This window comes from Bison bison, unplaced genomic scaffold (assembly GCF_000754665.1).
Source record: "Bison bison bison isolate TAMUID 2011002044 unplaced genomic scaffold, Bison_UMD1.0 scf7180017864297, whole genome shotgun sequence".
Classification (NCBI taxonomy): Eukaryota; Metazoa; Chordata; class Mammalia; order Artiodactyla; family Bovidae; genus Bison; species Bison bison.
In genome coordinates, this window is record NW_011494869.1 from 1,504,028 (window position 1) to 1,519,747 (window position 15,720).

At 46.9% G+C, this 15,720-nt stretch overlaps 1 protein-coding gene across 1 annotated transcript in view; it reads right to left on the reverse strand.

The window, feature by feature from the left end:
• URI1 (URI1, prefoldin-like chaperone) overlaps positions 1-15,334 on the reverse strand; it is a 116,552-nt gene extending 101,218 nt beyond the window's left edge. The window contains exons 1-7 of the mRNA XM_010851101.1: positions 15,326-15,334; positions 14,447-14,622; positions 13,950-14,085; positions 13,639-13,848; positions 12,975-13,043; positions 10,929-11,128; positions 8,011-8,112 (exon numbers count right to left, since the gene is read on the reverse strand). Of these exons, the coding sequence (XP_010849403.1) occupies positions 8,011-8,112; positions 10,929-11,128; positions 12,975-13,043; positions 13,639-13,848; positions 13,950-14,085; positions 14,447-14,622; positions 15,326-15,334 (902 nt within the window). The remainder of the gene's footprint in view (positions 1-8,010; positions 8,113-10,928; positions 11,129-12,974; positions 13,044-13,638; positions 13,849-13,949; positions 14,086-14,446; positions 14,623-15,325) is intronic.
• Positions 15,335-15,720: the final 386 nt, after the last annotated feature.

Consider the following 15,720-nt stretch of genomic DNA (forward strand, 5'->3'; position numbering starts at 1 on the left):
AGGCTGTATATTGTCACCCTGCTTATTTAACTTACGTGCAGAGTACATCATGAGAAACGCTGGACTGGAGGAAGCACTAGCTGGAATCAAGATTGCTGGGAGAAATATCAATAACCTCAGATATGCAAATGACACTATCCTTATGGCAGAAAGTGAAGAGGAACTAAAACGCCTTTTGATGAAAGTGAAAGAGGAGAGTGAAAAAGTTGGCTTAAAGCTCAACATTCAGAAAAGATACAAGGATAACATAAAAATCAATTATATTTTGAGATTTTAGAAGCAAACAATTAAAAATGAAATTTTAAAAATAACATTTAAAATGGCATCTGTAAACAAAACATGCCTTTGGAGTAAAAATAACAAAAGACAGTGAAGTCTTCTATAATGAAAACTACAGAACTTTAATATACTACAAATATATCACATCTGCATTGGATGTTTCAATACTGTTAAAATGTCAATTCTCCCAAACATATCCATAGATTCAAAGCAATTCCAGTGAAAATTCCAACAGGACTTTGTATAGAAATTGACAAGCTAATTCTAAAACATATACAGAAATATAAGTAACTTGAAACAAAGTTGAAGAATTTACCTGATTTCAAGAATCTACCTGATTTCAAGTCCTCCATCTGCAGCAATCAGAACAGGGAGGTATTGGCAAAAGGATGAAAAATGGATCAGAATCGAGAGTGTTGGGAAAGACATACATGTATATCTCCCACTGCTTTTGACAACAATGACTAGAGAATTCAATAAGGAAAAAAAGTTTTCAACAAATTGAACTACTGGGCATCCATAAGAAAAAAAGCACACTGTTCATTAACTCACATCATACACAAAATTAACTTAAAATGGATCAGCAGACTAACTGTAAATTGTAAACAATAAAAATTCTAGAAGAAAACATAAGAGAAAATCTTAGAGTAGGCAAAGATTTCTTAGAATACAAAAAGCATGACCCACAAAGGAAAAATATACTCTTTACCTTATCCTAATAAAAAATTTTGGCTCTTAAAAAAGTAAGTCACACACTGGGAGAAAATATTCATAATACATATATCTCACAAAGTGCTTAAACCTGGAATATATAAAAATCCTTGCAATCAGACATAGGAGGATTAGAAAAAAAAACAACAAAAGGGCTAAATATTTGAAGTTTATAAAAGAAAATATACAAATGACCAATGAAAACATGAGAAGATGCTTAACATCATTTATCATTAGGGAAATGCAAATGAAGCTACAGTAAGATACCACTACATATTCATCAAGAATGGCTAAAATAAAAAGATTGATAATACCAAGTGTTGACAAGGATATGGAACTAACGGAACTTTCATATACTGCTGATTGGAATATAAAATGGTAAAACCGCTTAAAAACTGTTTGACTTTTTTTGGGGGGGGGTTGGGTAGGGCTAAACATCCACCTACCATGCAACCCAGCTGTTCCACTTCTGGCATCTGCCCAAGAGAAATTAAAACATACGTCCTGTGGTAGGCAAAATGGTTTCCAAAGATCTCTGGAACTTGTGAACAGGGTAAAAGGGCTTTACAGATATAATTAAGGGAAGACTATCCTGAAGTATACAGATGGGCCAAATCTAATCTCATGAGCACTTAAAAGCAGAGAAATTTTCCCAGCTGGTTACAGAAAAGGTGATGCAGGAAAGAAGGCAAAGGTATTCTGAGCAGAAGAAAGATTTTACAATGCTTCCGATGCTCTGAGATACAGGCAGCCATCTGTGAGGTCAAGAGGGCAATCTCTAAGAGCAAGACTGTCCCAGACTGGGAGCTAGAAAGGAAATGAGGACCTAAGTCCTACAGCTACCGGAAATCAATTAGGCCAACAAGGAAATGAATGAACTTGGAAAGGGACTCTTGATTTCAGGTTTATTAAACTCCAAGTAGAAGATCCAGTTGAACCATGCTGTATCCAGACTTCTCAACTACAGAACTGTGGGTATGGTTTTAAGCATTAAATTTGTGGTAATTTGTTACAGCAGTGATAGAAAAACTAATGGATGTCCCCACAAAGACTCATACACAAATAGTCATTGTTTATACAAAATTATAAAAAATTACAAACAACATAAATGACAAAACAGGTGGATTAATGAATCAAATGTGGTATATCCATACAACGGAAAACTACTTGGTAATAAATATGAACAAACCATGTGGATAAGTATCAAAAGAATTTTGCTCAGTGAAAGACACGAGATGCAAAGGAATGCATACTGCCTAATTCCACTGTATAAAATCTAGAAAATGCAAACTAATCTTTGGTAACAGAAAGTATTAATAGATTAGGGGTGGCTGGGGGCCAGGGACAGAGGGATGGAGTGACTGCACAGGGCCATAAGGAAACTTTTGTGGATAATGGAAATATTCTGTATCTCAATGGTGGTAACGCTTTCAAGGATCCACATGTTTCCCAAACCCATCAAAGTGCACACTCCCAATGGGTGCAGTGGTTTGCATGGAAATTGTACTTCACCCAATTAAGTTGATGAAAACAAATAGAATTCAGAGGTGTTGAGGGGTGCCTTTAGAAGTTTTTAAAAGAAAAGCATAAAAACTTGACAGAATGAGTTTTCTTTTGCTTTGATTGGAGTTACACTAAATTTGTAAATGAATCTAACAGTGGTGGACATAATTTAGGTAGCAAGTTATTCCACTTAGGGACATAGTAGGTCTTTCTCTCTGCTCTGGGACAGTTGAAATAGCATTACCCAGTCCTTGCGTGTGTATTAAGTTGCTTCAGTCATATCTGACTCTTTGCAACCCCATGGTCTGTAGCCCGCGAGGCTCCTCTGTCCATGGGATTCTCCAAGAAAGAATACTGGAATGAGTTGCCATGCCTTCCTCTAGGGGATCTTCTGGACCCAGGGATTGAACTCACGTCTCCTGCAGCTCCTGCATTGCAGGCAGAATCTTTGCCACTGAGCCACCAGAGAAGCCCATCTCGTCCTTGTTCACCCATAAAATAATCTGGGCTGAGTGCCAGGGGAAGGGGTGGTCAGTGGCCAGTAGGGGCAGATGTGCTTTCATTGCTAACAAGGGTTGAGTTTGGTTATAATTCAGTTATTCTCAGTCACCGTTTAGCTTTTTACCACTTTATGAATAATTCAAGGTTAGTGGTCTCCACTCAATTTTAGGTTATACACTCATTTCCGTGAAAAATTTGCAAGCACAGACCTTTATGCAAGTGCTGTTGAGGGCCACCCCTATCTTCTCAGCCCATCTCTGACTCACCTACAGCTGTGGTGGGCGCTCCCACACAGCACTGGATCCTCTCTGTTTTTTAGGCTAAGGGCTTTTCCTGCATCAGGGAAGCTTCCTTGGCCAACTCACAGGGCAGCTTGAAAATGACAGGGAGTTAACATCCCAAGTACTCTTGCCTGGAAAATCCCATGGACGGAGGAGCCTGGTAGGCTGCAGTCCACGGGGTTGCTAAGAGTTGGACACGACTGAGCAACTTCACTTTCACTTTTCACTTTCATGCATTGGAGAAGGAAATGGCAACCCACTCCAGTATTCTTGCCTAGAGAATTCCAGGGACGGGGGAGCCTGGTGGGCTGCCCTCTATGAGGTCGCACAGAGTCGACACGACTGAAGCGACTTAGCAGCAGCAGTAACATCCCAAGGACGACTCTCACCCAATGAAGGAAAAAAGGTAAGTCTCCCAGCTTCTCCATCCCTTGATGGGACTGTCTGACCCCTCAGATGGCCTCTGAGGGGGTGAGGGAAGCCCTCACCTATGCTCCCCTCTGTCTCCCTAACCCTTCCCCTCCCTCCTGCTTCCCCAAATCACCTCCCAAATAAACAACCTGCACCCAAAGCCTTGTATCAGTTTCTGCTGTATACTACGGTATTATTTCAATGTTTGTAATGAAACATACACAGAATACACATTTTTAAAGGATAAGATAGAGATAAAATAAACAGTATTTTAAATAACTTATTTATTAACAACACAATCTTTTTGCTCTCACCCAAATATTAATTATGATATTCTTAGTAAGTGGCAACGTGATTAAACGTTCTTCATTATTTTTTAAAATCTTGATTAACACTTTGTGATGCAGCAGTTTGGAAGCCTGATTCTGAGTTTATTTTATCTTGATGCTTGGTTTAATGGTTTTGATAACTAAAAAGGCACTTCAGAAAGTTATGTGGATCCCAGTGGAGAATAGGCATCACTAAATTACATGCTCACTTTCCAGTCCCATCACCAACCTTGCAAAGGTTTCTGTTAAAGTCTGACCAGCAAACGCTGGTCTTCCTGATGTGGGTCAGTACTCTTGCTCACCGATTGGAAAACGTCGCACTTTTATATTTTCAACTAACAGGTTTTAAAACCCATGGAAATTATGCATTTTGGGAGACTGTAGGTCTGGTTAGACAGGTATACATATTTGCCAAAACCTATTGACTTTAAGCTTTAAAATAGGTGCCTTTTAAGGTGATTTGATACTGCTTTTCAGGTAACTTGATGATGCCTTGAAGGCTACGCCCAGGGAAATCCTCAGAGGCCAAAGCCTCTAGGAAAGTTTAGGCAGTCACCTAGATGGTTCTCTTCTGTCTTGAGTGAAGCAGAGTTGTTCTGCTTTGGGGTCTTGGAGGCCTTGCAAAGCAGAGTTGTTCTGCTTTGGGGCCTTGGAAGCCTTGCAAAGCTGAGATAAGGCTGGGAAGCCAGGGAGCCTAGGGCAGAAATAAATCATCTGTCAGTGTGTCCCCCCACACCGATGCTTCCTTTCTTTGCTGTCAGCCTGACCCGACCCTGGGCCTCACCCCTCCTTCCTAGGTCTGCCAAGGACCTCAGGTGGGAGAGGCCAGATGCCTGGGCTGCACTGGGAGTGGGTGGGGCCTGCCAAGCTTGTTGTGGCACTAGCTTTGCCACAACGTAGGCTCTCCGGCCCCACCAAATACGGCTCTAAAGAGGGCACTTACTCTCCCCCACCCCCACCACCCTCTCCCCCTCAGTCTCTTGACAAGGAGAAGTGAGCCTTCTTTGGGAAAATGGAGTGCCATCTCAGCTTCAGGAGAAATTCTGCTTGACTTGAAATTGCATCTGGATCTCATCAATGCAGGCTCTGTTCTTCTTGACAAAAATGAAAGCGTCATTCTAGACCTGATTGCTTGCAGGAGGAAGACAGAGAGGGGTCTCCCCACCAGCTTCTGACCTTACAAGCCTGGAAGAACTGGTTGGAGAGCTGGTTGGTCTGCATTGTTTAAACCTCATGGGTTAGCCATTATTATGTCCATTTCACAGAAAAGGGTATGAAAGCTAAGGTGCTTACCTGAAACCCACAGCAGCTGTGGGCTCTTACAGGAGCCCAATCATGAGAAAAAGGAGTAATGTGATAATGATGAAACAATGTTGATTGTAGGTTGAATTTTAAATGACAAAAAAAAAAAGGCACATGTGACATCCAGCAACTAAGGAGATACAAATTAATCACAAACACATATAAGAAGAAAATTTAAGTCCCAGTATTGGATACGGTGGCAACCCACTCCAGTATTCTTGCCTGGAGAATCCCCATGGACAGAGGAGCCTAACAGGCTCCTCATGGGGTTGCAAAGAACTGGACACAACTGAGCGACTAAGCCCAGCACAGCACATTAGATAGGGTGTTGGAAAAGTCTCACCTTGTGGTAGGAATGTACAGGGAGTAACAAAGAGCAAAGTTGAAGATGCACTGCATATCCAGACACATAGGACCTTCCCTAACTGGAAATCAACTACATGCCTATCAGTAGGCAATTGATATATTACTTTATATTGTCTGCTACTTTTTGGTCTTTAAAAAACAAGTCTGAGGCAGAAAGGACAAAAGTGCTAACTGGTATTTATCATTTTGCATTATTATCTAATTTTTTAAATTATTCGAAAGCACTGTGATGCCTTACAAAAGTCCAGCTTAGCTTGATTGAATTGTACCAACAGCCCAAGAATGTCAACCACATGCTGATCCAAAGCTAAATCTCAACCAGAGTCTTCTCTGAGAACCAGAGGTTGGTGTCCCAGAGCCCAGGGATGTTTTCAGAGTCTGGAGTTGTCCCCTCAATCAACTTATCCTGATGGTGCCATGGGGCTGAAAGGAATGCCAGCTCCTTGCCTGCCCTTGGGGGTTCATGATATAATAGGGGACCTGGATCACAGACCCAAGCCAGGTCAAGGACATCACCTTCTCCCTGGTGACTAGAAGAGCATGGCCTGAACACCACTCCTACATCCTTTGAAATGTCCCAGGGCCTTGCGGCAGATTCCCCAATTCGTGTCTGGCTGAGGTGTTCAGCTTTAACCTTTTTGTTAACTCTCCACCCGAGGTCTAGGCCTCTGTCTCTGTTGCTGCCTCCACTCAAACATGGATGCAGCCTCTGCGCCTTGATTTCCTCTTTCCACTTCAGGGCACAGAAAGCAAAGGACCTCACGAGAGGTCTACAGGTCCAGCCTCTGGGGCTTCAAAACAGGGAGAGGACTTCCCTGCCTCCAAAACAGGCAATGGAGCTGAAAGTGAAAGGTGAAAGTCACTCAGTCGTGTCCGACTCTGGGACCCCATGGACTATACAGTCCATGGAATTCTCCAGGCCAGAATACTGGAGTGGGTAGCCTCCCCCTTCTCCAGGGGAATCTTCCCAACACAGGGATCGAACCCAGGTCTCCTGCACTGCAAGCAGATTCTTTACCAGCTGAGCCACAAGAGAAGCCCAAGAATACTGGAGTGGGTAGCCTATCCCTTCTCCAGTGGATCTTCCTAACCCAGGAATCAAACTGGGGTCTCCTGCACTGCAGGTGGATTCTCTATCAACTGAGCTATGTGGGAAGCCTCAGTGGCAATGGAGCTGGGCCATGCAAAAAGAAATGATGAGATGTGGCATTCCAGAGGACATAAAAGTTTATGGGGGACTAGCCAGCCACCTGAGGAATGTGGCTGGAGCAGAGGAACTAAAGATGCCTGGGAACACTAGGGATAGAACTTGGAAAGCCAGGAATGCTGGACAAGAAGGGAATTCTTGCCAGAAAAAGCTTGCATCTTTGGTACTAGTCTTGCATGTAAATTTGCAAGAGTATACCAGCTCTGTTCATCTGTGACCACACATCAAGCCACATTCTGGGCCATGGACCTCAGGATGGTGCTCAGCATAACCACAGCACACTCCCTGCAGGATCCACATTTGCTCCACCTGCCATCCCTCACTGATGTCTGAGGCACCCAGGGTGAGGACACAGCCCTGCCAGTCCTTCAAGAATTACATCGTTTCCTCTCCAGCTCCTTGTCTCATGTTTTCCAAGCTGCAGAAGCTGAAAGGCTGTATCCTCCAGTTGACACTGCCCCAACCTCATATTGTCTCAGAGTTCAGGTTGTACGGCTTCCATTTCTCCCCTCTATTAGCATGAATCTTTTGGTTGCAAGTGATAGAAAACACAACTCAAACTGGCTAAAGGGAGGGAAAAAAACAGGGAGCTCTATTGTCTCAGATATAGTCCCAAACATTGCTGGATTCTTGAGCTCATTCGATGTCCTAAGGACGTGTTCTCTCCTCTGTGCTGGCTTCAGTGTCAGATAGGCTCTCTCCAAGCTCTGGCCCCTGCCACTCCTCCCAGGTCACGTCAGCAGAAAAAGGCTTCTCTTCCCTTATGTTTCTGGCAAAAGCCCAGGATTACACCTTGACCATGCTCTGCCTGTGAGTCAGTCACAGGGACTAGAGGATGGAGATCACGGTTGGCAGGCCTGGGTCACATGCCCGCAGTCTCGAACCTTAGAGACTGTAAGTGGGGGTAGAGAGGCTCTTCAAAGGAAACTGGAGGTGCTGCTATCTGAAGCAGGAGCACGCGTGACATACAAGAAAAAGTAACAATTTCTGCTTCATTTCTGTGCTCCCCAAGCTTAGGAAGGGTCCAGCATGAGGCCTGGGACATATCCATATGTCATAAATGTTTATAGGATGAATGGATGGGTGGGAGGGACAATGTCTCCCATTTCCTATGGTGCACCAGTTGGAATGTTTGGCCAGAGCTGGGCCTGACGTTACAGGCTCACTCTCTCCCCAGAGCTGAGGTTCTGGCATGCATGGCAGAAGTGCAGTGTCTGGAGGACTAGAGAGAGAAAGAAGGAGGTCTGTACAGAATACCAGAACAGGAGAAGGGCCAGCAAAATGAGTTGTGAGGACTGACAACCTCCCCCGATTAAGGGGACGCTTGGGAGCTACCCTGTGATGAAGCTGCCATCCAGACATATGTGGATGCTGGAGTCTCTGATTGCACAGCCAAGGGTGCCTGGTTTGAAACAAAGCAGGGGGTGGGCTCTGCAGGGGAAACTCCCCTGTCTGTTGCTGCCTACTTGCTTTGGCCCAGCGTCCAGGCCTGGAATCTCCCTTCAGGACTCCTCACAGCCCAGGGCCTGGGACTCCCAGGGACCTCTCAGCCTTATTTCCTGAAGTGTCATCTAAGGGAGGAGAATGAAGTAACTAGGCAATGACCCCTCTACCTTATTTGGCCTGGCTTTGTCCCTGGGGTATGGAGGGAGACACATGGACAGCAAATCACCAGACCCAGAAAACTCCATCCAACCTCCACCAGATTTTCAGGGGCCAGAGACCCCCAACTTACCTTTCTACCAGGCCTTGAAGAAGTCAGAAAACAAAAGATCAAAAAAAGTCTCTGGGTACAAAAGTGAAATCCTGGGTCATGAATATGGTGAATCTTATTAGAATTTGCTGATTGATTGATTATAGACTCACTAATCTCCTGGATTCAAATGTACCTAAAGAATATGTGAGAAGTTGTGAAACTAGTCAAATATTGCAGGACACTTCTGAACTTGTTTTCTTTAAAGTGACTTACCCAGCAATTTTTGACTTTAACTTTCATATGAATATTTCATAAATATCCCATATATTTAATATTTAAAAAATTTTACACCATATCTACCGTACTTTGGTACCTGACTTGTATATTTATGTGACTATTGTTAGAAGTGACTAATTGGGTTTGATTAGCTCCATCATTAATATTCTGTCCATAATTTAACATGCTTCAATAAAATACCCTAAAGCAGTGTAATGATTAGATTTCAGGAATATGTGTTTTGCAATTAAGTTCCTCTTGATTTTGATATGCAGATGAAGAAATGGTGGTCTCATTTAAAAAAAAAACTGCCCTTATTAACTCAGCAGTATACTCTGAAGATTAGGTAAGAAATCCAAGATTTTCTCTTTGTATATGCTAGTTAAAATGTATTTCAATCAAGCTTATGTGGGCAAATCAGATTTGATTAGTTTAAGTTCACAGTCATTCTATCTAAATGAATAATGTGTCACCTAACATTGCAAAAATTTGATTAATAGTTTATCAGTTAATTAAAAATGAGGTTTAATTTTTCTTTTTTAGGAAAATGCAAGGTAGATATTCCTTGTGTTCATCATAAATGCAAATTATTTCAGCTTGAATCTATTGTTCCTTTTTTGCTTCTTAGCCAACTGGCAAGAAAAATAAAGCTCTTAGAAATATCTCGGGGACGGAAGAGCAGTGAAACTTGCTTTGCTCCCACCAGGGGCTGTCACTTGTGCCCTGGCCACGGAGAGCTCGCCCGTGGGTGGAGTCGGCCCCCAGCCTTAGCTTCTCCCTGGCCACAGAGCTCGCCCGTGGGTGGAGTTGGTCCCCAGCCTTAGCTTCTCCGGGCATCTCACCTCCTTGACTCACCCTTCTCTCTTCATTCCCCCTGTGGCCACAAAACTTTTCCAGATAACAACTTTGTCACACTGTTCAGTTTAGCTATCTGTAGGGCAGGAGCCAGGGAACCAGAGGAGCCTCTTTGCCCAGGAACCTGAGATTCCCCAGAACTGAAGGGGACCACCAGCTTCACTCCCAGCCCCCTCAGGGCTGGTTGCGCACGTCAGATAATTAGAACACCAGGGAGCCTCCTTTGCGGACAGTGGATTCATCACTGAGAGGCTGCTGGGCAGATTGAGAGAGTTCTTCCTGGTGCTGTGGGGTGGCATGGCAAGACAGGGAAGGGAAGGAAGCCTGCCCAGAGCAGGTGAATGAACAGGTTTGCTGCAGGCAGCCCAACCGCTGGGACCCGGGACTCAGCGCAGACCTGGCGTCAGCCCATCTAAGGGAAAGGGAGCTGGGCAATTTATCCACAACTTCTCTTGTCACTGACTGACCTTAATTCCTGGCTTTCCCACCTGTCCTGCACACAGGCAGAGCAGTCTCCTCCTGCCAGAGCTGGTCCCCAGGAGAGTGCTCATCACTTGCTCAGTTGCATGGAATAAAACAGCGAATGCTGAGGGAGCAGGGGCAGGGCATCCCTGGAGCCTCCCACAGCGGGTCCTGTGCTAATGTGTCAGCCCCAGCCTCTCTCCTAAATTCATTCTTCACTTTGGGAGGACCTGCCATCCTCAGTGTTTATCAAGAACGATAATGCTTGTAGGGAACCCACCCTGCCCTGGGCACAATTGTAGGCACTGTGGCCCAGCTTGTGAACAAGTCTCCCCAGTTGCCACTTTCATCTTGCATTTCAGTGGGCAGGAGACTGACACAGATATGTCAGTTGTGGGAAGGGTGGTCAGGGAGGGCTTCTCAGGGGAGGTGACCTCGAGTTGAGACTTAAAGGGTGAGAAGCAACGTGGAAGATCTGGGAGAATTTTCCAGGCCTAAAGGAAAGCAAGGGTCAAAGCTCCAGGGCAGGAATAAGTCCGGAGTGTGAGAATCAAGAGGAAGTCTGTGGCAAGAGAGTGGGGAGTGAAGGGCACAGAGCGGAAGGGACATTGAGAAGGCAGGCAGGGCAAGGTCGCTGAGCTGTCCAGCCCTGCACCCCTCAGGGCCACTGCGGAGCTCTCCACAGAGTGTAGCCGGTTACTCCTAAAGGCCCTGAGTCACCAGGGAACAGCAGGCGCAGTTTGTCTCACGGCTCACACAGTAAACGCTCGAGTTTGACAACCTCCAAGCCAGACTCAAGGAGTTCGGAGTGTTCAGACCTGTGCTGACAACTCCGTTCCCTGGGCGTGAACGAGCCCGAGAGACCGTGGCACCCCAGGGCGTTCTGCCGGCCCAGTGCTCCCTTTTTCACACAGAGCCCCTCTGGCCCCAAACTCGTGAAGAGAGGGTGCTGTTGTGGCAAGGATGGAAGCCAATCAGCCCACGGTTGTCACCGATTCAAGCAGGCTGGATTTGGAGCTCAATCTTAACTTGATCTGACCCATAGCTTCTCTGCTGTCTGGAAAGTTCTGGTGATGATCTTGGTCACCTGCTGCCTGTCTCCTCAAACTGGTATTTCTGCTGTGGCTGCGCTGGAGAGTCAGTCCCTCTCCGGACCTCAATCCTCTGCTCAAGACCCCTCCAGAAGCAGCCTCCGGCCTGGGGTTAGATTCTGCCCTTGGCCATGCAGGGCACCGTGGACATCTAAGACGTGCCTGGGCCAAGAAACTGAGTGATGCTGTATGTGCCATTGTTCTGGAGTGGGGGCGGGACAGCGGCCAGCTTTATGGACTCCTCCTAGGTGACAGTCATGCACAGCCAGGGTCGAGAAACCCAGGAGCTGGCAGGGTAGCAGAGGTTTCTGCGAGGAAAGTTTAAGTTGTGCCCTACAGACACCTGGAAGGCAGGCCATGCAGGCCACAAAGAGTCAAAGAGAGAGACAACTGGGAGTGGGTTTAGCAGCTAGAGCTTCCTGCCACCATAGGAGCCAAGCACTGATGACATTTGTAAAACTGAACACCTGCCACTGAATACCAGGGAGAATGGGGACATGCCGAGAGCCGAAACTTTGACTCATTTAAGCTTCAAGTCACCTCAAACTGTTCTCCACTGGCTTTTGGACAACCCTAGGGCCACCGGGAGAAGGCAATGGCGCCCCACTCCAGTACTCTTGCCTGGAAAATTCCATGGATGGAGGAGCCTCGTAGGCTGCAGTCCATGGGGTCATGAAGAGTCAGACACGACTGAGCGACTTCACTTCCACTTTTCACTTTCATGCATTGGAGAAGGAAATGGCAACCCACTCCAGTGTTCTTGCCTGGAGAATCCCAGGGACGGGGGAGCCTGGTGGACTGCCCCCTATGGGGTCACACAGGGTTGGACACGACTGAAGTGACTTAGCAGCAGCAGGGCCATCGTGGAGGAGGGGATGCATCCCAAGGAGGCCAGTCCAGCCACAGGACCTGGCCACCTCTCCAGCACCCCTCCACACACACCTGTGCAGGGCGCCTGCCTGTCTTCTCACTGCAGCTGCCCGGGCCAGCCTCTTCGAGCTGCTGTTGTTCAGTCACCAAGTTTTGTCCTGCACGACCCCATGGACTGTGGCACACCAGGCTTCCCTGTCCTTCACTGTCTCCCAGAGTTTGCCCAATTTCCTGTCATCTGAATTGGTGATGCCATCCAACCATCTCATCCTCTGTCACCCTTTTCTCCTCCTGCCTTCAATCTTTCCCAGCATCAGGGTTTTTTTCAATGAGTCGGTTCTTCACATCAGGTGGCCAAAGTATTGGAGCTTCAGCTTCAGCATCAGTCCTTCCAAAGAGTATTCAGGGTTGATTTCCTTTAAGATTGACTGGTTTGATCTTGCTTTCCAAGGGACTTTCAAGAGTCTTCTCCAGCACCACAGTTTGAAAGCATCAGTTCTACCACAGAAGGGATGAGAAATGCATTAAGGCAAAAAAAAAAAAAACAAAAAACTACAATGAAAAGGAAAAGTCCCCAAAGGGAAGTGCTAGGGTTCAAGGTTGCAGGGTAGGTAGGTGAGAGTTAGGAAAGATATTCTAGGAAGGAAGAACACTCATACTCAGATGGTTTTACATACAGACCAGGGAGTTCTATGAAGAATAACCACTAGGCTGTTTTCAACTCTGTCCTTTCTCTTCTGCGGGTGTCTTTTTCTTAATTACACCCAGAGAGCACAGGAAAGTGGATGCCAGAGATATTTATTTTCTGCTCTGAGCCCAGAACAGGTAACTCACCAGGGGCATCTTTCTTAATGAAGGAAGAAAAATGTCAGAGCAGCGATCAGCCACGATGCACCCATCGGACTTAAAAATAAGCAAAAATAACATGAACATTCATTTTGCACTAGCTGACTGTATAGATCATCACCAGATTAGACAAGGAGGATTTCTTTAAGCTGTGGAGGGATTCCCTCATAAGTGGACATGCCTTGTAGAGGCAATATTCATTCTAGGAGTTATTTTACCCTGTTTAAAACCAGAGCTGAAGTTGGAGGCGAGGTCCACATTTGTTCCCTTGGTCCTCCTGCTGTCTGAGGTCTGCATCCCCAGTCCCTCTCTCTGCTACCTCCTCACCCCCCAACCTAGGAGGGCCCACCTTCCGTTTGAGGTTATACTTTTTATGTGTGTGGGGGGGAGGGGGGACACAGAAGTCCCTGCCTGCCACTTAATAATAACAACCCCCTGTGATCTCACATCACCCCTAAGCTAATCTGTGAGGTAAGGATTGTTACCCCTCTTTCATAGAAGAAGAAACTGAGGTTTGCATGGGCTTATCCACTGTGCTAACACAACCTCCCCATCTGTTCTGTCAAGAGCAGACACTAAATCCCTCACTGCTATTTATATATCCAGGGTCTGGCCTGGAGCCCACGCACAGCGGTGCATCCTGTCAAATGACTGCGTGAATGGGTGGCGGGGTCCTGCCCCGTTCTGGACCGTGTGCTCTGAGCACTGGCATCCAATGGCATTCACGCAGGCTGGGCACACTGTAGGAGCTCTCAGAAAGGGCTGCATGGTGGCTAGAGGTGGCATAAGGAGCAGGGAGCTCCTCCTCGATAATTCCAAGCAAAAGCAGCAAGAAGGATGAGAAGAAGTGGATGAGGAAGTCCTTGAAGTAATAAACAGAAAGTAATGCTGATTGGCCTCATTTAGTGGAGTTCAAAGAAGGCAGAGCCGGGGATCGCATGAAGCCCGTCTCCGGGGCCTGACTGCTCCCCTCCTCTGGCTGGGGCAGGCCACAGTGGAAGGAGCTGCTGGCCTCTCCTGTAAGTGGATCACGTGGGAAAGGCGCCCGGTACCCAACCTACCCTCCCCCTTCACAGAACTGAAAGTGTGGAGGATATATCTAGAAGAAAACAAAGAGATGAGTCAGTGAGAGATACAGATGGTGAGACAGCAAGAGAGAAATGAGGGCCAGCACAAGGAGAGGCAGGAGGGGGCTAGCAGGGTGGAGAAGCCCCAAGAAAGGGACCTCCCGTTCTTCAAGCTTAAGGTCTCCCTTCTGCCCTGTAGATGCTTCGTTACCCTCCTCTCTCTGTCCTGCACACCTCCCCACATAGGCTCCCCCAGATGAACACATGAGACACATCACCGCCTGCTGGATGGGTTTGAGCCTGGGTGAGGGTTGTGCCCAGTAGGAGCCTGGGGACAGAGGAGAGTACTTGGGGTGGCCATTCCCTAGGCTCCCCCTCCTGTGGTCATCACACCTGTCACATGGCACTCTCTGCACAGCCACCTCGGCATCCAGGGTCAGTAACTCCTCCTCCCCCGGACCCGAGTGCTGACCCTCCTGCCCAGGTTCACGATCCCTGAATAACCCAGGTGAGCATGCCACATGCTCCTTGTGGATCCTGGCTGATTCATAGGTCTCCTGGGCTTCTAACTTCGAGAGGAAAACAGACCCATCTGTGCAGGAGAAAGGGGTTCCCTGGTGGGTCAGTCGGTAAAGAATCCGCCTGCAATGGGGGAGACCTGGTTCAATCCCTGGGTTGGGAAGAGCCCCTGGAGGAGGGCATGGCAACCCACTCCAGTATTCTTGCCTGGAGAATCTCCAAGGACAGAGGAGCCTGGTGGGCTGCAGTCATGGGGTCACAAAGAGTTGGACACCACTGGACAACTAAGCGCAGCACAGAGGAGGAGAAAGGCCTCCTCCAGGTGCCCATAACTGGCTGTTTCACCAATGTGTCCCTGCGCTGTGATGCCACTGTCCCAAGCACATAAACCCCGAGATACATAAAAAAGCCTCCCCTGACTGTGCATGCCAGTGTCCAGACTCTGTGATCTATTTTTAGAATGTAGGACAAGTTTCTCCCAGAATAGACAAGATTTGCTAATCCAGGAGGGAGGCCTGGGAGACAAGAAGACGACGAGTCTAGATATGAATTAGTCGTGAGTATATTATTTAAAGAAATGTTGAACAGCTAGGCAAATATTTGATACCTTTGAATTGGAGCCGGTGTTTTCCCAGGCAGAATGGCAGCGGCTGCTGGAGATGCCCCCTCCCTGCTGGGGTGCCTGGCTGTCACGCTGGTCTTTAGGCACCCCCTTGCTGCTCTCTGGGAAGTAATTAAAGCTGCTGTGCCTACTCGAACCATGTGTCAGACATGACAGGTGCACACACACACAGGACCCAAGTCTCAGGGGTTGCGCCTGGTGCAGGAATGAATGCAAAATGCTTTTTCTTTTTTAAGGAGAATGTGTTTCCCTTAAGTATTCAAGTATTCCATCATATTATCTCAAGGGTGAGGTGTCTGCTTTAGTGTGGCCTCTTTTGGAAGGGGTCAGAGAGCATGACCCCTAATTTAGACCCACTGGTCTGTGGTTCCCAGAAAAGGCACGGAGATTCCCTTGGTTCAGAAAACAGGTCCTGTCTACAAGGTGCAAGGCCCCCAGGCAGAGCCTCCAGGTTTGGGCAGCAGCTGGGAGAATCTTTTCTTTCTGGCGGAGAATGGAGATATTAGCCTCTGGGAGCTCACAGGTG